The sequence below is a fragment of the Notamacropus eugenii genome, chromosome 1 (genome assembly GCF_028372415.1).
Source record: "Notamacropus eugenii isolate mMacEug1 chromosome 1, mMacEug1.pri_v2, whole genome shotgun sequence".
NCBI classification, from domain to species: domain Eukaryota; kingdom Metazoa; phylum Chordata; class Mammalia; order Diprotodontia; family Macropodidae; genus Notamacropus; species Notamacropus eugenii.
Window position 1 is genome coordinate 501189227 of NC_092872.1, and position 24939 is coordinate 501214165.

A 24939-nucleotide genomic window follows, 5' to 3' on the forward strand; every position below is an offset into this window, starting at 1 on the left:
TGGCGCACAGCCCCTTACGCTCTCGGGCTGCCTTACGCCAAGTGCGTACGGAAAGGCCAGCTGGGGCAAGCGGGGCTCGGCGGGGGCGCCAGGCGCAGACGTCGCTGTGAATCGAGAGAGCCGCATCGCTGCGCCTGGCGATGAGTGTGCGCTTTTGAGTCTCTCTTCGGGTGGCGTTAGGCTGGAAGCTCAGGCCCGGGAGGGCGGTTGGTGGCCGTTGGCTGTCCGCTCTGTGGTAGTCTTCTCACCACCACCTCCAACCCGAGCCAGGCCCCAGCGGCCCCTTCCTTCCCCCTCCCTTCCTCCCTCCCTCCTTTCCCTCCTTCCCTCCATCCTCCCGAGCCGGCGGCGCCCGCCTCCCCGAGGGAGATGAGTTACGATCGGGCCATCACGGTCTTCTCCCCGGACGGGCACCTCTTCCAAGTGGAATATGCGCAGGAAGCGGTGAAAAAGGGCTCCACCGCGGTGAGGAGCGGGAGCAGGCCCGGGCAGCGGGGACGCCGGGGGCCGGGAGAGCAGGGCGGGCGGCCTGCGAGGCGAGGGCCAGGAAGGCGGGACGACGGCTGTGGCTGGGAGCCGAGCCCGGGCCCAGGCTGGCCGCCCAGCGCCTCGTGCCTAGCGAGCCCAGTGAGCTCCCGGTGACTTGCCGGGGGATCTGGTGTCTGGGAACGGCGCTGCACATGGCCGCTCGCGGGGCTGGTCGCCGGGCCTCAGGCCTCAGGCCCGAGGCTGTTCGAGCCTTTCGGAATCCAGCCCGAAGGAGGCCCGTTCTTGCGGGGCCTCCGCCACCGGAGGTTTTTATGGTCTTTTTCTTTAGGGAGAAGGGCACGTATCCTGGGCGTTTAGGGGGTGCGTGGGGCTCTGGGTTGCGTTTGGCCGCGGCAGGTGAGGTAGGCCTTGGCTGGTGGACTGGGTACGGCCTCCTCGGAAGCTGCCCGCACCCCACGGCTTTGCTGACCCAGTCAATCGTGAGAATCGCCTAGAGTGGGGAAAACCCACCCAAATACGGCAATAGCTTTGATAAATGGATTCTTGTAATAGAAGTATTCCCAGACTACTGCCACAAAGAATCCCACAAACATGGAATTGCCCTCAGAAATACCTTTAAAAGTCGTTTCGATACATTTGTGTATGTATGTTTTATGAAGTGCCAAACTGGGTCTTCTAAATGTACTTTGAAACTAGTTGTGACACCCACCCTCAATTTAATCTTTAAAATTTTGTGTGTGTGTGTTTAGGATTTTGAGTTCACATGATTTATGGAAACCGAAAGAGAAAATAGATAACTTAGTTTGCCAAAGGCTACTGGAAGAAATGGTATTTGAACTCAGTAGAAATGTGAAATTCTGTCAACTAATTAAGTTCTGGGATACCTGATTTTTCTCCCACTTTGGGATATTAATTCTGTGTATTCCATTACTTAATGATTGGGAATGGAAACTATATTCCATTTTTGTCAGTAAGTGGAAAACTGTATTTTCATTTTTAAAAACACTATTAAATAGCCAGGATGGCACTGAAGATACAATGAACAGTCACTGCTGCTACCTTGAAGCACCTTGCCGTTTAAGGACAGGAATATAAGTATCTTGTTATTGCAAGTGTTTCTGTCTTAATTGGAATGCACACAGTTCCTATGCCAAAGTGTTTCTTTGTGTCAAAGTGTTTCTTTGTTATAGGTTGAATTCTCATAAACTGTTTCGAAACACCACTATGGAGTTGCTTTAGGATACGGGGAAATTTTCTTGATGTTGGTCTGTTGAGGAAAAGAAAGAACTAAGTCAATTATGTGACCTACTGACTTACTAAAATCCACTTTCCTAAAAAGTCTAAAGACTGAAAATTGATTTTGTTTTAATTTAGTTGGAGGCATAAAACAAGGCATTCTAATTGAAAATGGAATAATTGGGAAAACAAGACCAAATAAATTTGCTTTCATTTTTATGGTCTTTCCTGGTCATTTAGCTTGGATAGCTGGACTACTATGATCATACTTAAGGATTAGTGTACTTTTTAAAAAACCTGCTGGTAATTGTCTTCCATGGTGCTTTAGAAAGGGAATTAAAAGAGCTAAAGAAAAATGATTGTGAAATATTAAGGTTATCTTTCCTTTTATCTACTTTCTGTATTCTCAAAGGTGTGTTAAAAGCTTTTCCAAAGCATTAGTCTGAGATTGACTAAACTTGCCATCTTGGTTGGTTTCACTTTTGCACTTGAGATTGGGAAAGCTGAGTTCCAAATGAATAATCATGTGGAAGTTGCTGGGACTTGATGGTATAAAGAGAGAAGGTAGCTAGCATTGACCCAATCTTGGAATCAAGTAGGCAGTTCCAAGACCAACATTCTTAGTTGTGACTTTTTTTCTTTTTTAAAAGCAGATGAGTTAGATGAACTGACGACAGGCAACCCTTGAAACTGACTAATATCCCCTTTACCAGGGAAAATAGTTATAGTCAAAATCGCAGATGAACGTAAAGCAAAGAGTGGCATTTATACATTACCACTAATACAGTAGCCAGAATAGGCATTGGGACTAATAATTTATTCTTTCCTGAGTCTGACTTCTGCCATGATAAGCCCTTAACTGCTGGATGCTTAGTATCAGGTCAGCCTGGCAGCTATAATTCATTTTGTGCATCTCATTTCGCCCAATGAAATTTTGTACTATAACTACATTAGTACTATTTTTGAGATGAGATTCATGAAATCTTAGTTTTCTTGTGTTCTCTTGTTAGTTTTCTGTGTTCCTCAAAATCTGTGATGCTTTTCTTCATCAACTAGGGTTTTGTACTAGTTGATGAGAGAGGGGTGGAGAGAAGTAGGAATTTTGAAAGTATTTTCAACTTGTGAGACTAACATTCTTATCTTTGACATATAAGATATAGTTACTATTTTAAAACAGAAAGTAATTTTTACTTTCAGGGCTAAATTTTACCTTTCTCCGAGTCTATTTACCTGGATTAATAGACACATTTTAAATTTATCTTTCCATTTTGGATTTGGGGTAATTTTCCCAGAATTTTCAATGGTTGATGGAAGTGTTAATAAAAACCCCAATAATTATTCTCTTTACCAATACTAATGTAAAAAGGAAACATTTGATCCCCAAATAAAATGCTAATAATTAAATAAGTATAATTGTCAGTCTTTTGATAAATCATGATGTGTCATAGTTTGTATTTGGGGTATGGAGGTGCAGCACAAACTATGAATAATTTTTTTTTTTATTTCAGGACATAGGTTATTTCGTTATATTCAGAGGAGTGGCATTAAGAATCTCTTATTTGAATATCATATTAAGATTATTTAAAATAGAGTAGCCATCAAGATATTGTTTTATTATAAAGAGCTTTTTAACTTGAGAGTGCTCCCTTAGAGAGAATAATGCACTGAGTAAAACTGAAGGGAATTATCTCTTAATAAGTAAAGTATTAAATGGTTCCAGTCATTAGTATATAAGATATAAATATTTGGTAAAGTTTTATAGTAGATCCTCTAGGTGAGAAGCAGTTGAACTAAAGAAGTCAAGTAGCTCTGCAACCTGAATATTAAATATCACATCCTTAAAAAAAATCAGAAGATAACTTGATTAGGTTTTTTTTTTTTACAGCTGTGGATAGGGAGAAAAAGTTATAGGCAAACAAGGGAATAGAAGTGATTATAAAAGATAAAATAATCAATTTTGATCATATGAAATTGAAAAGCTTTTTCACCATTGAAATCATTACAACTAAGATAAAAGTACTAGTTGATGGGGGGGGGGGGGCGGGAATCTTTGCATCAAACGTGTTTGACCTGCTATCCCAAGATATATAAGGAATTAACATAGACATGTAACGGTAAAAAAGTTTTTCAGTGGACAAGTGGTCAAAGAATATGAACAAACAGTTCTTAAAAGAATTGCAAAACTAACCAATATAAAAGATTGCCTCAAATCACAGTTTAGAGAAATGCAAATCAAATGATTGAAGTTTCACCTTACACCCTCAAAATTGGCAAAGAAGACAAAAGATGAGAAAAATCCGTGTTGGAAGGGTTATAGAAAAGATAGACATGCTAATTTTTGGTTGGTGTAACCATTAATTGGTGCAATCAGTCTGTAATAAAATTTGGAATTATGTGAAGAAAGTGACTAAATTTTCCATGCCCATTGATTCCAGTGATGGGCACATACCCTAAGGAGGTCAAATATAGAAAGGTCTAATATTCTCCAAAATATCTATAGCAACACTTTTTGTAATAGCAAAGAACAGGAAACCAAAAAATACACATTGATTGAAGGATGGCTAAATAATTGGTGGTACTTGAATATAATAGAATAAACTGCTATATGAAATAATATGAAGAATATAGCAAGACATAGGAAGACATATAAACCAATGCTAAGTACAGAAAGTGGAACTAAGGAAAACAATATACATGATGACTACAACATGTAAATAGAAAGAATACTAATAACAAAAACAAATAGACCATATAAAACAAATGTTGCCAACTTTAGTGGCATATATCAATTTGCCTAAGATGGGGAAAGAAACAACTAAGAGGGTGATAAAGTAGTGAGGGCCTTGTGGATGTACTTATGTCCTCAATTAAGGCAGCCATCTAAAGGCTGCCTTGATATCTGGGTCTTAGGTCTACGTTGGGCCTGATGACCTAATGCCATTTTTAACAAACTTGTTGAATTTATTGAAGGTTGGTGTACGAGGAAAAGATATCGTTGTTCTTGGTGTAGAGAAGAAATCAGTGGCCAAGCTACAAGATGAAAGGACTGTGCGGAAGATCTGTGCCTTGGACGACAATGTCTGCATGGCATTTGCAGGTATGGTCCTTATGAGACAATAAATTTTCTTGTTCTGTGATGTCCCTATATTTTTTTTAAGAAGGTTTTGTGATTAAATTGAGGATGATTTGCTTCAGAAGGACAAGCATATTTGCTAATTATGGAAAATAAATGTATCTAAAGAAACATAGCTATGGGTCTAAAGAGGAAAAAAGTTTCAGCCATGTTTTAGTTCGTGTCATTCTTAGTAAATATTTATTATGCACTTGTTATATACTAGGCACTATATTAAGTGCTGGGGAATACAAACAAAGAAAGGAGCTCACAGTCTAATAAGTAGCTGCCGCTGCTGCTGTCTTCCTTACTAATACATAAGCAGTACTGTTTCTTTTGTACTAAATGAAATCATCTCTGGGTATAAGGATGCTGCACTTTGCCGTTTATTTTCAGCTTTTTATAATCCCTTTTCCTTGGCAGCTGTGTCATCAAACTATTTAATAGCAGGACAGTCTTTCCAGAGCATACTTGTTGGGAGAATTTAGCCTTCATGGTAGTGATAGAGCTTGTTTTAACTTACTTTTAACAAATATAATGGATGAATATATACAAAATAGAAATTAGATTGGGATTATTTGCTTCACAACAGGGTTACTTTAATTGGAAAACTCATACGGTACATCAAAGTATGTTCTAATGCTTGGCACAGTGGATAGTATTGGACTTTGAGCCAGAAATGCCTGAGTTCGAAACCTGTCTCAAAACACTTACTAGCTATGTGACTAACCCAGGGTAAGTCACTTAACCAATCTGTGCCCCAGTTTCTCCATCTCTAAAACAGATGATAGCATCTACCTCACAAGATGATTGTAAGGATCAGATGAATTAATGAGTTTGATTTTGCAAATCCAAAGTGTCATATACTATTATCAATTATTTAGCATCATTTTTATTAGAGGCAGGCAGCTAGGTGGCAAAGTGGATAGAGAGCTGGGTCTGTAGGCAGGAAGACTCATCTTCCTAAGTTCAAATCTGGCTTCAGATATTTATTAGCAGTGTGGGCTAGTCACTGGACAAGTCACTTAACTCTGTCTCAGTTTGCTCACATGTAAAATGAAGTGGAAAAGGAAACAGCAGATCACTCCAGTATCATTGCCAAGAATGAAGTCTTGAAGAATTGGACACAACTGAACAGTTATAAGAGGCAGTTAAGTGGCACAATGGATAGAGCACTGGGCCTGGAATTAGGAAGACCCAAGTTTAAATCTATGTAGCATGGTACCTGGCACACCGTGGGCATTTAATAAATGTTTATTGATTGATTGATGGAATCCAGATGCAAACACTTATTACCTGCATGACTCCAGGCAAGTTACCCTCTGGTTTCCTTCAGTTTCTTCAATTGTAACATCATAATAATAGCACCTACCTCCCAGAGTTGCTGTGAGGATCAAATAAGATATTTTTAAAGTGCTTAGTATAGGGCCTGGTACATAGGTGCTTAATAACTGCTTATTTCCTTCCTTCTTATTACCATATGGAAGAACGTATGTGATTTTGAACTCATGTATACCTCTATATGTAGTGCTGCTCTGCTTTTGTATATAGCTGAGTTCCTAGTGAAGGATGACATTAAAGTTGGAACCAGTCTTTCTGGGTGTTTCTTGAATCTTTATTATCCTTTAGAGAAAAGAGGGGTGGAATTAACATTAGTTTCAATAATTGTGCATGACTTTGACGTTTGAGCAGCATTAGTTTGGAATGAGGATAACAGAGAATCATGATAAAATTTTGCAAAAGATTAAAGGGAAAACTAATAGCATTTTCTTGTTATTGAGTCAAATGAAAAATTTGGGTCAAACTAAATGTCTTTCTTCTGATTGTAGGGCTCACTGCTGATGCTAGAATAGTTATAAATAGGGCTCGTGTAGAGTGCCAGAGTCATCGGCTCACTGTGGAGGATCCTGTCACGGTGGAATATATCACCCGTTACATCGCTAGTCTGAAGCAGGTTTGTTTACAAGCTCTGTATTGAAAATGTTCTCTTGAATGATCACTTTTCAAGGAGATGTGTAACATGGATCGTACTACTTTGTAAAGGAAAACAAAGGGTTTTTTCCCCATTTTGTTACATGTTGCTTTTAATTATGTATATGCATAGCTATGTTTTTTTGTGTAGAGGGTCTTAAAGGACCCTGTTAACTTTTCTCCTTAAAAAAGATAAAATTTTAAAACTTTTATTCTAATCATTTACAAGTAGGGAAAATGTCATGCATTTTTTTTACTCAGGCTTAATCAGTTTTTCTGAAAGCAAAAATGTTTTCTTATGACTTTAATGCAGATACTTTACCACTCAGAGGTAGCCAAAAGCTTAGATACCATAATTTTAATCACAACTGAAACCTGTTTACCTCTTTTTTTCTTTACACAAGAATCCCTTTTTTTTATTTTCAATTTTCATTGTAGAACGTTAGTTTTAAAATTCCATCATATTATACTTCTGGGTGACTGAGATAACTGATTTGTCTTTTTAATAAGAATCCAGGTACTACATTGAAGTTGAAAGATGAATAAAGAGGGAAGAATAAGAGCTGAAGCATTCAGTTTGTCATCCTACTGTAAATTTCTAAAAATGGCTGACAATTAATAAAATCATTTCACTAGGCTTGTAGTAAACTGAGCCTGTGTCTTGACATGTCATTTTTTTTAACCTTGTTTTTTTTTTTTCCCCTTCTGGTCTTTGCTGGGTTCTTTTATGTTAATATTTTGTGATGAAGGGAAGGCAAAGCAGATGTGTTTTATTTTTCCTCTTAAACAGCGTTATACTCAGAGTAATGGGCGAAGACCTTTTGGCATCTCTGCCCTTATTGTGGGATTTGACTTTGATGGAACTCCCAGACTTTACCAGACAGACCCCTCTGGCACATACCATGCATGGAAGGTGAGTGATCAGCTGAAAGAAAAGATACAGAATAGTCTCCTGCAAAGCTTTATGGAAAGCATTCTGTCTTTTTTCCTCCATGCCATTTAAAACTGTTACACCTTCATTTCTAAACCAGTAAATGGTTTAAAAAAAGACTTAAAATATCTACTTTATCATAAATATCATAAACTTCTTCCCCCTGTATTGTGAAAACTATATACCTTGATGATATGCCCATAGCACCTCTAATGATGTAGCAATGAAAATTGTGAAAAAATATAATTGGCTGTGATTTGGTTAACATATTGTATTAATGCTCATATGATCCTATGGCAGATTTAGAGCTGGAAGGGAGCTTAGCCAATAGTCTATACAACTCTCTCATCTTCTAGCTGAGGAAACTGGCAAAGAAAGGGTGAGTGTCTTGTCCTGAGTTACTTAGGGCATAAGTAGTAAGTAGTTGAAAGTAGTAAGGAAGATAAACATTTTACAATTTCTCTTCTTCTTGTTTTTCAATAATGGACCTGTGTCATTGCATTCCGGGCATGGGAAAGCTTTTAGCTTTCTGTTTAAATGTTTAAACAACATTCTTTGTAGGAAAAAGAAATTAGGATTTCAGGTTTTGAAGAGATTCCTCCTATTGAAGGTTATTCTGGAAGTGCTGGCTTAAGTTCCTTACTAGGTCACTATTGATAAATATTGCTCCAAGTAACAATTGCTTTGTATAATTTTGATTGGGGGTAGGGTGGAAAAATATTTCCCCCAAACTCTCCCCCTCCTCTCCATCAATAAAGGTGTTATCACTTATCTGTCTGTTACATTTGACAGGTGGAATAAAGTACATTGTTAGCCCCCATGACTCAGAAAAGTTAAAATTTAAGCTTTTATTCTAGTCATTTGTAAAATAAAATTGTCATGTATTTTCTTACTCATTAGACTTAATTTTAATAAACATATATGTAATTTTCCTTTTTTCATAGAAGGGCTTTCTGGAGATTTTTAAAACTGTATTAGTAAATTTACAACCCCCCTGTATTCTGAGTTTCTCTGAAAACAGCAAAATGAAACAATATTAAAGAGTGATACTCAACAGATACATGCAATAGTTTAATAGGTTTGTGTTTTCTAAGTTAATATAAAATTAACCAGTGATTTAGATCTGGGTTTTGTTGTTTTAGAGGCGTTAATGGGATCTAGTGACTTATTAGCCCTTGACTGAATCTAAAGTTCTAAGTTTGAGTCATAGCTTTGCCACTAATTTTCTCTGTGATTTAGGTCAAGTCTTCTGTGGCCCTTCTTTTCCTCATTTGTAAATATTAAGAGTGGGAGGGGGACAAGGGAGTAAGGCCTAGATCCAAATGTAGACCAAAACAGATTAAAAATATTATTGGGAAATATTTAACAAAATAAAAATACAATAGAACAAAGAAGATATTAAATTAATAGGTAGTTTTCTAAGTCAATATGCAGCCTGCAGGGATCCTGATGTACAATTTTAGTAGCCCTGTTTCTTTTTGAGTTTTGACACCACTGGACTAGATGATTTCTAAGGGCCCAATAACATGACGATTCTATCTATATATGAAGATGTCCCTCACCATCAGTAGGGCATGCTTTTTGAGTTGATTCTAGTAAGTAATTGCATTGGCATTTTCGCCTGGGTTCTCTTGTGACCTACAGTAACATTTGTATTTCAGTTTAGATTAGGCTAGAAAATATACTGCTAGACAGGAACCTTAGAAAACTTACCTAATCCCTTTACAGATGAAGAAGTCAGGCTAGTGACAGTGATATTACCTATATAACATAGTAACAATACAGATCTATTCACTCCTAGTTCATTGTGGTTTCCCATTTATTGCACCTGGGGTAACGTATCCCAGAAACTGACACACAAAGATGAACCCAAGATCTTAGCCAGTTGTACTTTTAAAATTTAAAAGCGTATTTACTGGATATGTTTTATTCATTCTTTGGTTTTTGACATTTAATTTCAGCATGGTGAATGAGATGTATCTCTTTCAGGCTAATGCTATTGGTAGAGGAGCCAAGTCAGTCCGTGAATTTTTGGAGAAGAACTATACTGATGAAGCCATTGAAACTGATGATTTGACCATCAAACTTGTTATCAAGGCGCTTTTGGAAGTGAGTTTGACAGTGAAATGTTTCTTTGTTCTGACTTGCTTTAGAAAACTAGGCTAACATAATCTGTTCTTTTAAACCCATGAGAAAAATCATTTTAATAGTCACTACCAATCATATGAGAATTTGTAAGTTTGAGGCCATAACATTCCAATCTAGTAAGATTACTTTTCCACTATCTTACATGTGATATAGACAATTCTCTATTTGTGCTGGGATTAATATTTTCCTTTTGAAATGTCAGTTCCTTCACCTTTGGGGAAGATATTTCCTTGTTAATTAGCATCTCTAACAGAAAAAGGAGTAAGAAAAACCAATTTATTCCATATTAGCCAGTTTTTCTCTAGTATAGGAAATGAAAACATTTAAGGAATGTTTTGGAAAATACATGAATTTTGGTTATCCATGTGACTCCTGCTTTGGGTCCTAATAATACCTGGAGTTATCTAGACTCTTATGTCATTGTGGAGGAATAGAGAACCCAATTGAAGATTTGGGTTTGTGAAGGTGGGAGGGAGCAAAAATGTCCTTAGACTCTTTTCTTTCTCCTGGTTTCCTATTCTCTCCATTCTTATTATAGGTGGTACAGTCAGGGGGCAAAAACATTGAACTAGCTGTCATGAGGAGAGATCAGCCTCTTAAGGTAAATGCCAAAGTTTCCTATTCCTTGATTCATCTAAAATCTTCTGTTTACGAACCCCAAGACCTAGAAATATTTAAAAAGTTGGGGCTGCCTAACTTTAAAGCAGGGTTTGTTTTCTTCTGTTTAGCTCTGTTAGCCCTCTGGGCACTGTGTTGACTTAGTTGTCTAAACAGATAGACTATTCTTGTCTATACCAGTTGCTTTCACCAAATGGTTGGTGGAGAAAAACCACAAAAGACTGAAAAAAAAATTTTGCCTACTCTACAATGCTTTATGGGGCTGGGCGGAGACCTCCAAGGATTAAGATAAAAAGTAAAGACCCTCACCTATCTAATCAACTGAAAATAGGTATTTAAGTAGTCGGGAAATGTGGATAATTTCATAATATACTATCATAAAGTATTTGTGATTGCTGTTAAGAACACAAAAATATTTGCTAGTTGGGTAAGGCATGGTGGTGTCACGGAAAGTGTTGCTAGATTTGGAGTGAGTGTACCTAAGTTTGAATCTGGGCTTTGTTACTATCCGTGACCTTAGTCAAGTCACTTAACCTTTAAAGTTTGTGTCTGGTGATTTCAGCTATGGTATTGTTAAAAAAAAAAAAATGTCCTCACTTTATTTAATTTTTAAAGGGACAGGCCTACAAATCTGTCTTGCAGAACCAAGCAATAGTTGGGGCAAGCAACACAGCATCTCAGGTTTCCCTTTCCACATGAAAGGAGTCAAATATTCTAATTTGACTTCTCCGTGGAGAATGGGGGAAGAAGGGATTTCTGGCCAAGACTCTGGGCTCATAACTTGTTAGGCTGATAATTATGAATGAAATCTTTCTTTTGTTAGATTTTAAATCCTGAAGAAATTGAAAAGTACGTGGCTGAAATTGAAAAAGAAAAAGAAGAAAATGAAAAGAAAAAACAAAAGAAAACATCATGATGAATGAAGTATCCAGTTTCTTTAGCTATTGTTTTTAATCCATTCAAATCATGGTGATTCTACAAATGACAAGTAGGCAGCTCCAGTCCATTTATTCATATTGTACCTCCGAGTGACCTACAATAAACCTATGTATTTTTTAAGCCTTCCCCCCCTTTAAACAGTGCTTATTATTTGGACTTATAAAAAAGATGTTTACAAAGATGCCATTTTTACCACCTCCGCAATTGTATATCTGAATATTCATTCTTTAGTACAAGTTTTCCTGACCATTACTCATATATGCCTTTATTTGCCAGGCTGTAGACTAGATTTTTTTTCCCATTATAAGCTTGTGGACTTAACTAGCAACTCAAAGCAACTCTCTTCTTTAGCACTTTTCACATTATTAGTCAGATTTGAAATTAAATTTCATTGAGATTATCCCACCTGATCTTCATGTGTCCCCATTTGGGTGGAACAACATGGGGGGGGCAGTCATGGATAGTTTCCTATCCATGCTTCCTTGCTTGGAATGTCAGAAGCACCAAGGGCACTTAGGAAAGTTTCCATTGTTAAGCATTTAAAAATGTATTTTCAACAAATTTTCAAGACTGCATTCAACTTTGAATAGGTTACTACTTTATTAGAAAACAGACCATATTTATTGGAAGATGTTCAATTAATTTATGTATCATTCTTTCCAATTCTCAAAACTATTCTTTTTTGTCAGTTCTTTTCTCCCAGATGATTAAAGGTAACTAGGAGTTTCCAATTAGTCATCCTGCAAAGAATAGAGGATAATGAACCAAGTGAGCATGAGTGCTGCTTTATGTTCTCTGTGCTCCAGGGCACTCTGGTTTACTTCTCGAGTCCTTTCTCAAATTTTCATCTGTTAATGGCAGAAGGTGGAGGGTTTTAAGTTGCTTTGAAGGGTTCACAGCTTCCCTCCCTCCTATCCTAATCCCAGTTAGGAAAAAACAAAGCAATTATAAACTTTTCTTTTACCACCGCTCACTAACTTAACTATGTCCCAAATTTGGCTCACTTTCTCAACCAAATTATTCATTGTTTTGTTAGAAGTTGATAGCCTGACCGCCCATCATAGGTACAGCCAAAATGAATTACACATTTAAAATTGAATAGCAACACTAGTCACAGGTGAGAAAGCTGCCCAGCTTAATGTAGTCTGCACTGGAGAAAAGTAGTCCCCATTCCAATAATTACGTCAACTTGATTATCGGAGTTTGCATTCACTTGGCCACAAGTATAACTACAGAATTACAACTGGTTGTAATTTTATTACCAACCACATGCAATGTGAAAATCAGTATCAGACTTAGCGAAGTCTTCCTACTAATCAATTATGTTTGGTTGAAAAAGTGAAAATAACTATAGCAGCTATAAAAAAAAACCCAGAAGGGACAATTAAAAAGCCCACCTTGAAAGTCTAGCAATGTACTTATATGATTTCATTGGTTTTGATACAGTACCAAATAAAGAGATTCAAATCAATTATCAGATGATAAAATGTTTTTTGTTGGCCTCCTCACTGCTCTCTCCTAAAGTGGGCAAAGGATCAGAGAGGTCCATCTTTAAGAAAACACAATTAACAAGGGTATCCCAGTTCCATGGGAGTAGGAAAGACAGCATGTACAGTTCTTTATAACTCATGACTACATCCTTCAGGTCTATGCTAATTATACCAAATTAATCACTAATCTCAACATAATGTTTAGGGGATAAAGCAAACATTTTTATCATGCTAAGATTATATTTGCTTTTAACAGAGTATAATTTAATTGAGCCCAAGTAAGGCCCAACAGTAAGGTATTTTACCTTGGGGACTTACTGTTCAACTAGATTTCTAGTATTAGCTTCTTGAAGCCAATCAACACAGATCTAGATTTGCTTTTCTGTGCCTTACAGAAAGAGGCTAAGTCCGAAGTTGCCTTCCTGTTCTAGCCATTGCTTCACTATTTCCTTAAAGCTAGAACTTTGTCTCCTTAGCATTGGGACTAGTTGAGTGATTTCAGGCTAGTGATTTGCTTAACTGTTTATTAGGAAACTTAAAAAATAAAGTGAAAGAGTTATTGAGTTAAAATTTAATGTGAAAAAGCCCCGAGGGTGGAACAGTGGATTGCAAACTCAACTGACCCTACAGCAGAAGCAGCTAGTTACCTTAGGCTTCATTAACGTTGCATAATGTATAGAGTGAACAGGCTTTAAACAGGCTGTTCAGGCCTTGTCTGGAATACTGCTTAGACTTCTGGGTACCATGGGTAAGAAAGAGACAAGCTGGAGTGGGAACTGTCTGAAAAGGGAACTTGAAACTTAAGGTTACATTAATAAAGGTTTAAAAAAACAAACAAACAACCCATAACTAGGGATTGATAGGTCTTGTGGAATTTAAAGCTACAAAGAACCTTAAATATTATCAAAACTCCTCATTTTACACATGTGCAATTCTGAGGTCAGGAGATGAAAAGTGACTTGCTCAAAGTCACACAGGTAATAAATAGCAGAACTTGGATATGAATGCTAGCTGACCCCAAATCTAGTTTTCTTAATAATACACAGTACCTGAAGAAAAAGAGGGTATGGTATTATCTACACCTAACAGGTGATGGCCTGCAGGTGCAGAATTGAGTAATTCTTGGATGTTGTTAATTTGGGTATCTGTTTTATTTGACTACGCATATTTGCTATAAGTTTTTTGTTTTTAAGGATTGGGGAAATGAGAGAAATGCTTTTTACAAAGTATTTACAAGTCACATTAAGAAGAATAAAAAGAATGGCAAAAATGCAGGTACAATGCTAACAATCTACAAGTATGCCATTCAGGGCTGTCATGGGAAAAGTTTGTTCTTGGTTCCATAAGGCCCATATTGGAGCAGTGGGTAAAAGATGAAGTGTGACCTACTTTGGCTTAACATAAAGGAAAAGTTGCTAGTCACTAAAATAGAATGGGATGTTTGGAGAGGTAATTAGTTCCCAAATAGTGAAAAACTACTGTCAAAAATTAAACAATACTATTATTGCTTTTTCCCCTACCTCAAGCATAAATAAAGGTTTATTACCTATGCTACTAGGTCAAGAGGGAGGATAAACAGGAAACTAAGTCTCATTTTGGATGGAATGTTAGCTTGTCTCTTGTTGAAAATCTTGGTTTGTATCAAAAGGGGCAGAATTAACTCAAAGCTCATAGCATTCCTTTTCCAGTGTAACCATTAATGATCAAATAATGAACAATTAATGACCATTAATTAACCATTAATGACCAATTAATAAGCCACGAATAAATCAGTAACTGCCTTTCAGCAACTAAATGACTTGGGGAATGTAAGATAAAGCCAAGAAGAAAAAGTATTAAACATTTGCATGTTTTATTTATAATTTACAATACTCCAACAGAGCAGCCCCATTGCTATGTTTCTAATTCTCAGCAATTAACTCCTACAAAAATAAACCCAAGCTTTTACAGTAACTTAGTCAATGCGTAACTAAATCCTTTGTAGCTATTTTAAGGGAGTTTTCATTTACCAAGGTGCTTATTTCAACAGAATGCCCTGTCAACCAGAGAGGGGCACATGCCTATACTAAAGATGTAACCCATTTACTCATGCAACAAATTTATGTTCCCCACCCTCCCTCCACCCCACCTTTAAAACAAACAAAAAACCAATGGAACTATTTACAATTTGGAGGAAACATGCCCTTTGCCAACTCAACTTCACTGTAGAGCAGGTTGCTCTTTTCTCCCCCCTCTCCCTCCCCCGATTCCTAAGTGGATAACAGCATTCAAGAGCTTTATGTCAAAATCCAACACGACTGGTAAGCAGCATGTACCAGAGACAGGTTGGCAGCAACAAGGAGGGCTGGTGAAGAGGTTTTCTAAGGAGGCTGGCCCTGAGTTTTATATCCCCCATCAGTTCCCATAGGGATGATAGTTTAACCCTGGCCCCTTAGCTTTGAATATTCATAGGACCTCTTGGAAGTCACCTTTAGCTCTTCCTCTTTTGACAACTCATCTCTGGGTTCTGGCTAACACCTACCCTGGGGTACTCTGTGGCTTGCTTATACATGATCCTTGTGACAACCCCTATATTCCCTCCCAACCCACCCCCAAACCACCCCAAGTACTCATAAACCCCATTTAGTACTGGGCATCCAGGTTTCCAGACACCTAAGAGTTACTGAAACATGTTGCTTCTTAGAAGTGGGAGTGACAGACCAGCAGCACCAAAGGGTCAGTTTGGTTACTAAAAATGTAAGTGGGTTTGTTTTTAATGAGATTTGGTTCTACTTTTAAAAAGTCAAAAGCTATCGTCTCAAAAAAAAAAAAAAGATTTAGTTAAACCCTCACTAAAGAAAACAGGAAACCCTCCTGGCAAAATACCAAAAGAAAAGCTTAAAAATCAGGCTATGTTTTTAAGAAAAAAAAGGGGAAAGAAAAGGGGAGAAAGAGACCAAGACACCTCAAATGAGGTTACCCATGAACACTTCCAAAAAACAAGTGGTTTTTACTCAGACCAAGTCCAAGTTCAGTTGAAGTCCAAACTATAAGCAGTAGTACTGTGGGATTTTCCAAAAAGTAGTAAACAAAATGACCCATTTTCTCCCCACATTAAGTGCAGCATTTTCAATGTTTTCTTATATACACAGCATCACCTTTGTGCCACTTAGCCTGCAAGAGAAAAGATGGTGACCAAGACTGGGTATTTGTGTTCCATGAGGAAAAAAGCTTTATCTTCCCCTTGACTGCCCTCGTTAGATTTGGTCATTTCTGATATAGAAAGATGCTCACCTAGTGAAATAAGTAGGGCATTATCATGTCGAATAGTGAATGGAGGATTATTTTCATTAAGAAGGCCTGGGTTCAAGTATTGCCTTTGACACAGACCAGCTATGTGACTTGTGTGCCAAGTTTGTAAGCAACTTATAGTTGATGCAGCCTTTCAGTGAGTCACCAATCTTCATAAAGATTGAGTTTCAATATCAACAAATTTCTTACACCACTGAAATCACAAGCCCCAAAAAAAGTTTCTCCTCACTCCAAATTATAGGCAAATGAAGTACTTGCCTAAAACTTTTCTACTGTTGGACAAAAAAATAAGTCACATTTAACACATTGCTGCTGAATGCCTTTGAGGAGGCTTCTAGTATGCTCTCAATTTTCCACAATCTCCTCCCCCAACAGACTAATTTATATGTAAGGTGAGAAATAGCCATTTCTCCATACTTACAAATAGCCACACTCAAACTCTCCCAGTACCAGCTCTATGGGAAGTTTGGTTGCGCCGGGCTGTTCCAGTGCCTCTTCCACCTCGAAAGCCACCCCTGAAGCTACGGCCTCGAAGAAATCTTCCCGACACTCCAAAGGTCTCTGTGTTGAGTTTCCTTTCTTCAGCCCATGTTGTACGCCTAGAACTGAGTCAAAATTGAGATGTATTTAACACATATCATAAGACTAAATTACTCAAAGAATTAAGAGGAAAAAATATCTGCATTTCTATATCATTGCTGCTAATGATAAACTACTTAAAGAAATAAAAGACATGTGACTGCTTAGTTGTGTGTAATAGTTCAGATCTAAAATCCTGGGGACCACAGTTAACACATTTATAAAATAAAGGCACTGGATTGGATTTTTATATGCCAGCCCACTAGAACAAGAGCTTGCACACAGGATGTACTTAGTAAATATTTGCTGAATTATTTGATGCTTTTTCTATTAGATACTCTATTTGAGGGACTAAATAGTTCTGTGTTACTTTCTCAGCACTTTTAGCACTCTGACTATCCCACGTATTCCTGGAATAGCAATAACACATTTTGGAGGTAATTCCTGCCACATAGCCTCTAGGCTTGACCCCAAATTCATTATTCAAGTCAAGCATTACTCAGGTCCACTATGTGTCAGACAAAAGGGATACAAAAACAAAAAGGCACTAGTTGCTCTATAAACTATGTTCTATCAGGGAAACATACTTAGAGACAAATATACTGGGGGGGGAACAACAGGTGGCGGTAGTGTAGAGAGGAAAGGATGAGTGTAAAAGATGGTGCTAAACTTTATCACAGTGGTTGGTTAAACTGTAGTGTAGTACTGTGGAAAAAACACTAGAAATGGAGAAAACTGGGTTGAGTTCTCCTACTATCTAAGGCTGTTATCCTGAACAAGTCACTTCGTTTCCCTAGTTCCCTAATCTGTAATATGAGAGGGTGACAGGATCTCCAAGGTCCCTTCAGGACTAGTAATGTATACATGTGTTTATGAGCATGTGATTCTAAGTTCTAAAATCCTATTCTAAATGGGAGCTAAGCTAAGCCTAGAAGCCATAGGGCAAAAGAATACCTGCTCAGAGTAGATAGACTCTTTATCCAAGTGCCACCCTACTCTTAACAGCTGATAGATAAACAAAGATTAGGAGGAGAAACACAGAGGCAAAATATCAGTGGTGTGCAGATGGACAAACTCTAGGAGAAACTTAAGATTGTCTGATTTTTAAAAACTGGGCCAGAATCTACTTTATTGTAATTCCTCAAATTAAGTGTTCATCATCTAGGACTTTTGCATCTACTGTATACAAATGTTTACTGTAGTGGAATTTGATTTGTATCAAGTTTCTAGTTTCAGTCTTCAAAATACTTATCCAAGTTAAAAAGCACGAGTCTTCAAGAAGTAACCAGCCAAGAATCCTTTTCCTTCCCTACATTCACACATTTACCTGGACTTTAGTTCAGATGATATATTGTCAAAGAATGACTTGGATTTGTCATAATAACAGTTAGGTCCTAAGAGGTCCTCCTCTGTAGTGCTGTCATTGTTCTGAGTTACTACTGCTGGATCTCCCTTCTCTTCTTTCTCTGTTTTGTCATCTAGGAAGATGGAGAGAGAAGTATATGACTATGTGCTAACAAGCCAACTAAAAGGAAAGTGCAATTCAACCTAGCATAGAAACATGACCAAGAATCAATTTCCTCAGTCCCTGAATTAGGCTGGTGCTGTCTATTTACTAGTATATGCTGTGCCCAGAACCAATGTTTACCATATATACCACACCTTGTAGTGTTAATCCACATAACTGTTTATTGTGCTTTACTACATTTCACTGCAATTAGAGATATGACTACTTCACTGGCACCTTTCCCGCAATCAACACATATCTCAACCTGGCTACTTAAATATTTACCACTGTGACCAAATTAGGAAATCAGGGTCAACAGGCTTTTGTTTCCTTTTAATACTTAACAGCCAATAGAAGAGTTTCTTAGATTTTATAGGTACTACAATTTTTACACCCAATGCTAAGCTAAGTCACAATATTACAAAATGAGGAGAGAGCTGATTCAAACACTGACTAAATTCCTACTATATGCAAAACATCTCCAGTAAAAGGAGGTCAGTATATTTAAAGGTCTGACTATATTAAGGCATACAGTCCATTTTACTAGTGGGCAGTGCCAATTGTCAGAAATCTCTATAAAAGTTAAATCTGCTCTCTGGTAAGACCTACTCATTCTTTTTATTCTCTATAGTAACACAAATCTTACCAGTCCCTTCTAAATGACAGTCTTTCAAATATCTCGCCTTGTATCTCTTCTGTAAGTCTTTTTCTTTAGGTTCAGAATTCTCAGTTCCTTCAACTAATCTTCATGATATGGTTTTTTCCCCTTTACTGTCCTGGTAGCACTCAGTACAACAATATTCCTCTTAAAAGTGCCAACTATACTTGAGGTGTTATAAACACTTCTCCATAAAGAATCAAAGACAGCTAAGTCAGACCTTTAAAATTCAGTTTCTTCTTAAATTCCTTGTCAAGCTCTTCTCTGTTGAACTGGGCATTAGCACTCTCAAAATCAAAGTCACCTTCAAACTTAATAGTGTTTTCCTTAACATTTGTTGGACGGTTCTGCCCTCTGGAACGGTTCCTTGTTCGTCTGTTCCCTATAGGGACAGAAAAGCCAAGAGTAAAACAAGTTAACAAGCTTCCATACAGCAATACCTCTAAACAATAGCCAGATCTCTGAAGGCCTTCAAAAAGGAATCTCCATTCTAGAGACATCAGATTTTATCCAAATGCACACACATAATCCCATGATGCAACAGCTGGTAGTTGGGCACTCAACTTTTAAATACTGCTGACTTAAGATTTTTAAAGATCAATTTTCAAGTGTAGGTATTAATTTTACTCCAAAATTAAATTACCTGATCTTCTCCTTTGAGGTCTTCTGTTTTCATCATTTACCTGTCCTTGATTTTGCACAGGTACTGGTTGAACTACATCTAAGGCATAAAAAAGAATATCAGGGGGAAAGATCTTGAGGCCAGAGACCTACATGTTTATAATGAAAGATGCTAGGTATGATACTATGAGCAAATGCCTTGTAAAAAGTCACAGATATTCATTCTCTGTCTTTCTCTCTTCTCCACCCCCTCCCTTCCCCAGTCACTTTGATTGTCAAGCAAAAAGATGGGGGGAAATGTTTAAAGTACCACTTGTTTTGCTGTTTGGTTGAACCTGGCGACCACTGCGTTGGATCCCTATGGGAGTCTTGGTGGGTAGTAGTTTTTTGGCATTCAGGTTATCAACAGAACCAGTCTGGACTGCCTGTTCCACCATGGGACTCTTACGTACCGGGATGGATGGAAAACCAGTTCCTGAATTAAAAGAGAATAGGGCTTAAAATCAAAGGAAAAAGAAAACATTATACCCTTTCCCTTATGGCTGGCACATCAGAAGTAGAAGTGTACCACCTATAGAGGTTTTATTGAAACCCATGTAAAGCTCATTTACTGTGAAAGAGTACCTCCTAGAGGTAGGTAGATGCCAGGTCTATAAGTCATAACCTACTGAAACATTCAGCTAGCCTCAAAGGCTGATCCCAACTTTGGAACCCCAGAATGATCAACTAAAAGCAGATTCCCACAGTCATTAAAAGACATGATATATTTCTATGATAAGAGTAATTTACAGTATTGAAATTTTGGTAAAACCAGCCTACAAAGGGTTATTTTTATCCTGGAGAACACTGGACAAGAACAGGTGTTCTACTCTATAGCTTGACAGAAAACACAAGTGTTCAGTCATTTCTGAAGTTATTTTAGGAGAATGTTAGTTTTGCCTGAAGGCCTCAAGACCAAGGAGTTGGGGACAAACAGTCTGAAATGGTACCACTTATCCCCAAAGTTTCCCTTGATGTAAGTAAAATACAGTCCTGAAAAACTCAAGAACACTGCTCAATTCTGCTTTCCATAATAGAATATCATGAATAGATCTGCTAGAAGTCATTTCCAGGCCAAAGCACTTGGAAATAAAAGAACTTAAACCTTATTTCTCCAAAGCAAATAAGTATGAGGAGGAAAGTCACTTCTTTCTTCTGTGTTTGGACACATACCTTCAGCCTCCCCTACTTGCTTCCTCCAGATTCTTGTACCTTGGTGTTTTGATGGGGTGGTTTGGAAGGTTAGGTGGAAGTTGGAATTTTTCAGGCAGGGAGTGTGAGTCTAGCTTAAAGCTAAGTTTTTGGTTGTTTTGGCTAAGCATTAACCTTCTCTCCCTCACCTACAGGGCAAACAACAGGTTTTTGTCACAGAGGACAGGGATTAGGAAGTTCACCATGAACAGATAAAGAAAATGACAAATGGGCTAGAAAATAACTCTCTTAAACAGAAGGACTCTAAGACCTGTTTATTACCTGTGTGACCTCAGGCAAGTCATTTACTCTTTAGTTCCCTGATCTATAAAATGAAAGGATATCAGATCCAATGTTTCATTCAAGGTCTCAGATGCTTGAATTAGGGGATGGTTCCCTTCTAGGCCTAGATACTACAATCTTAAATAATTTTCTGTAACTCCATTTACCATAATGGAATTTTAACTCATTTACAAGTTATTCTGGTCCATCATTTTGCCCTTCCAAGCTAATTCCTCTAAAGTCTCTCATGAGAGTTTAACTGTTTAAGCCTGTTCATATGTAGAATATAATTGGGTAGGACATCAGACAGGCTTAGCTTTTAAAAAATTTCCCATCTTTCCATGAGCAATAGTATCTAAGTGGTTTTAATCTTAAGAATATGAAACTATACAATAGTTTTAAAATGCAGATGTGATATACTGCTTTTGTAACCAGAATATGCTGGGCTCAATGCTACATTCAAACTCAAAACATGCAAAGTAAGACAGATTGACAGTAGTTGCATGACATAAAGAAAACTATTGTTATTACTTCACATTTAAAAATCCATTCAAAGCTCAAGGACCTTGGGATCTCTGTTTACCATATACTACAGAATTGCCAAGGTAAATTTCAGCGCTTCAAGTAGATTACGAAGTGAGATAAAATCCCAACTCTCAAAGAAAAGTAGATGATTTACATTAGCATTAAGATAAGTTGAGTGTCACAGCACATGTTCTGATCCATTTTAAAACATTCTTGTATTGCTTAGGGCTTTGAGAACCATTTAGAATTCTAGCTTCCCTCCTAAGGTTCAAAAGTCTCAATACACAGGATGGAAAAGTTACATTTCACAATGATCACATGCAGTAGTATGTGAATGTAGCTTACGAGCTCTAATATACTGATTTTAGAGTTGTCCCCAATCTAGATACATGTCCCCTCCAATCCGGTCTCTGTTTAATGTCCAATCAAAACCAGAAGCTACTGTCTTCTAACAGTGACTTTTCTAGCTCTTGTTCAACAGTCACTTCTACTGCATGCAATGGAAGTGATTGATGAAAGGCAACACTGTATAAAAAGAACAAAGAGAGTGCTGCTGGTTCCTTGTCACCTCTAGTACTTTTATTGAAAAGATAATAATAAAAGGGCTACAAGCTCTGTCAAACAGAAATTAAGCATACCACTAGTTTGAGATGAGTATTTACTACAGCTACTGTCATCCTGTTCTATTAGTTTTACCCCCTTGCTCTTAGCAGGCTTTGCAAGACAGATGCAGTTCTCCAAAACTGCTGTTACCCTTAGAAGAGAGCTGATGAGGCTCTGAGGATATGTCAAGCTCTGAAACAGGCTGTGGAGATGGAGAAGAACTAGGGCTTGAAGCAGCGGCTGAGGCTGGAGGGCTTACCAACTTCTCTAAAATAAAATAAGGGAGAAAAGAGCAAAAAGAGAAAGCATACAAATAAGTAATGAGATACTAGTCTAACATACAGCAAGCTTGGAAAGAGATCCAAGTAACCCTTGCAGGTCAGGTTGCTAATACAAATATTTAAGAAAAGCAGCAAGCCAGGGTGGGAATGTAACCTGTTATATTAGAAAACAGTCATCAAGACAAACAGAAATTTTAACAGAAAGTAACCTATAGCACTAGTCTTGTACTTAAATCTTATACTGCTCCCTGCCATCAGACATTATCATGATACCAGTGAGTAATCAGGACTAGGTTATCTAACTAAGAATTTTGAATTCATTTGAAAAGCTATGTGAACCAAAAGATAAACTGAGGGCATAGACAGGTTTCAGGGGTCTTCATAAAAGACTCATTTATGCTATTTTGTAAGACTTTATCCATTCTGAATTCTGGAAAAATTGCACTTCAATGGCTTAAGAAATCCTTTCATGGCTCAAAATGAAAACATTACAGGGGTATGGTTTACTAAATAGAATGTTGAGAATTTTAGTAATTTGCATCCAGTAGTTAATGAGCTTCACTACAACATTAAAGCAGAACCTCCACTTGGGAAATACTAACAGTTCATGTTATTAATTTCCTTTAAAGAACTAAAATTCAGAAGAAAACTTTATACTGATGTTTGAAAGAAATTTTATACTACACACATCATGTAAACATACTCCATAATCTGGTCATCTTTGTAGAAAGGCAAACAGAAAAAAGGTTACAAAAATAGGAATGCTAACTAAACTGTCTGAAGACAATTAGAATCCACTTATTTTTGCTTCCTAGCTGCTGGTATCCATCCATAATAAAAAATATTATATGGATCAAGCTTAACAACATACAGAAGTTTTACTCACCTAAACCTAAGGAAGCTGCATACTGCTGGCTAAGTAATGAGCTGGCAGCAAGTTGGTTGTAGGGTGGCATACCTCTAAAGGGACTGTAAGGCACATGTGGTTGGAAGGATGACGTAGAGGCAGAGCCCAGGGAAGACTAAACAACAAAACAATACATAAGAGTGGAACAGTTCCCCTACAAATATGCAAGATTCAGTTCCAGAGTCTACACAATAACTGAAAACACACAGAATTTGTTTAGAAAGGGGGAAAAAAAATATATCCCTGAAAAGAAGCTAATTTAATTAAAGAGTCATTTATGGCTAACCAAACTATAGGTATAAACTGCCTTACTGAAATTGGTAATTAGTCATTCCATATAATTTCCCTTCTCTCTTCCTCCTCCATTCATCATGCACTTGTGAACAAAACATTGTAGGGGGAGGTCAGAGGAATAGTGGAAAGAAATTCATTTCACTAGGAAGACAGTGAGAAAGCTGAAAAAGACATTTCAAAAATTCAACATTAAATCCATTAGATAGTCGTGCCTTAAAGCTCAAAAACACTGAACAAACAGAAGATAACTCATTGACTTCATACAGTATACTCCATAAAGCCAAATGCCTGCTACCTATATATAAACATAAACTACATCAGTTTTAGGATCTAAAAATGTCTTTAACTGGCTAAGATTCCTACAAGTTTTGGTATCTAGTTTCTCTTCCTGGGACCCCAGAGTTAAAAAACCAGGCCTTCTGCAAGTCAGCAAACTTAGGACAAAAAAACAAAACCAAACCAAAACACTTCCTTTCCACTTAAGTCTGTTCCTTTCCCACTTAAGCAAAATGGAATGGCAAAAAATATACATTTATCCTGAACTTATAAAAACCAAAGAACAGTAACTCAGGTAACACACTTACTTGAACAATAGCAGGATCCTGAGGGAGTGTATGTTGAGCTTTTGGAGGTTCACATACAGTAATATCTTTGATATCACTTCCCCGGAAAATGATGTACTCATAAATTTCCTCTCTTGGAGGAGCAGGCCTATCAGTAGGACGGTCTTCCGTACCAAAGGACCTCACTTGGGAATTGAAAGAAGAAAGGTTAGGATGTTAGACTGATTACATTGAAGCCTGAACTATTTTAACTCCTTCCTATTATTTGATAGATTTCTTCTTGAAGGAAAAGCATGTGAGTAGCAGAGGCTAAAACACTGGATTCGGAGTCCAGGAGACCCTGATCTCAAATTCTGCCTCAGTCAGTTGCTAGCTGCATGACCCCGAGCAAATCACTTATCCTTGGCTCAATTTCCTCACCAGAAAATGGGGATGATAATAATAGTACCTAGAGCTCGAAGGGCTGTTGTGAGGATGATGCATATAAAGCACTTTGTAAACCTTTTAAAGCCCTATATAAACAATAACTTATTATACACAAAAACCTTGAATTCTGTTCCTTTTAACACATATTAGCTTTTCAAAAGGGATACAATACCTATTTCTAGTTTATTTATTTGACAATAGGCAACGTTTAAGAGGTTCTATGATGGGAATAACTAGA

The 24939-nt window shown here is 37.5% G+C and overlaps 2 protein-coding genes across 5 annotated transcripts in view; one reads left to right on the forward strand and one right to left on the reverse strand.

The window, feature by feature from the left end:
* On the forward strand, nt 1-12915 carry PSMA7 (proteasome 20S subunit alpha 7). The gene is made up of 7 exons (XM_072633379.1): nt 1-465; nt 4696-4822; nt 6667-6791; nt 7599-7721; nt 9729-9848; nt 10426-10488; nt 11329-12915. Exons 1-7 carry the CDS (start codon nt 370-372, stop codon nt 11419-11421), a joined length of 747 nt encoding a protein of 248 aa, XP_072489480.1. The 5' UTR covers nt 1-369; the 3' UTR covers nt 11422-12915.
* Nucleotides 12020-24939, reverse strand: part of LSM14B (LSM family member 14B) — a 16441-nt gene continuing 3521 nt past the window's right edge. The window contains exons 2-10 of one of the 4 annotated variants that reach the window (XM_072633375.1): nt 24297-24460; nt 23398-23533; nt 22381-22497; nt 19901-20065; nt 19613-19690; nt 19190-19351; nt 18132-18282; nt 16647-16830; nt 12020-12184 (exon numbers count right to left, since the gene is read on the reverse strand). In XM_072633375.1, the coding sequence (XP_072489476.1) occupies nt 16659-16830; nt 18132-18282; nt 19190-19351; nt 19613-19690; nt 19901-20065; nt 22381-22497; nt 23398-23533; nt 24297-24460 (1145 nt within the window). In that variant the 3' untranslated portion in view covers nt 12020-12184; nt 16647-16658. Of the gene's footprint in view, nt 12185-14769; nt 16088-16646; nt 16831-18131; nt 18283-19189; nt 19352-19612; nt 19691-19900; nt 20066-22380; nt 22498-23397; nt 23534-24296; nt 24461-24939 lie in introns of those variants that run through there. The other 3 variants (XM_072633373.1, XM_072633377.1, XM_072633376.1) reach the window with 3 other exon arrangements.

Excerpts from the sequence above, each read along its gene's own strand:
- PSMA7 (XM_072633379.1), top strand. The coding sequence starts at position 370 with ATGAGTTACGATCGGGCCATCACGGTCTTCTCCCCGGACGGGCACCTC. Across the intron at positions 4,823-6,666 it reads TGTCTGCATGGCATTTGCAG|GGCTCACTGCTGATGCTAGA; the intron begins GTATGGTCCTTA and ends TTCTGATTGTAG. Across the intron at positions 10,489-11,328 it reads GGAGAGATCAGCCTCTTAAG|ATTTTAAATCCTGAAGAAAT; the intron begins GTAAATGCCAAA and ends TTCTTTTGTTAG.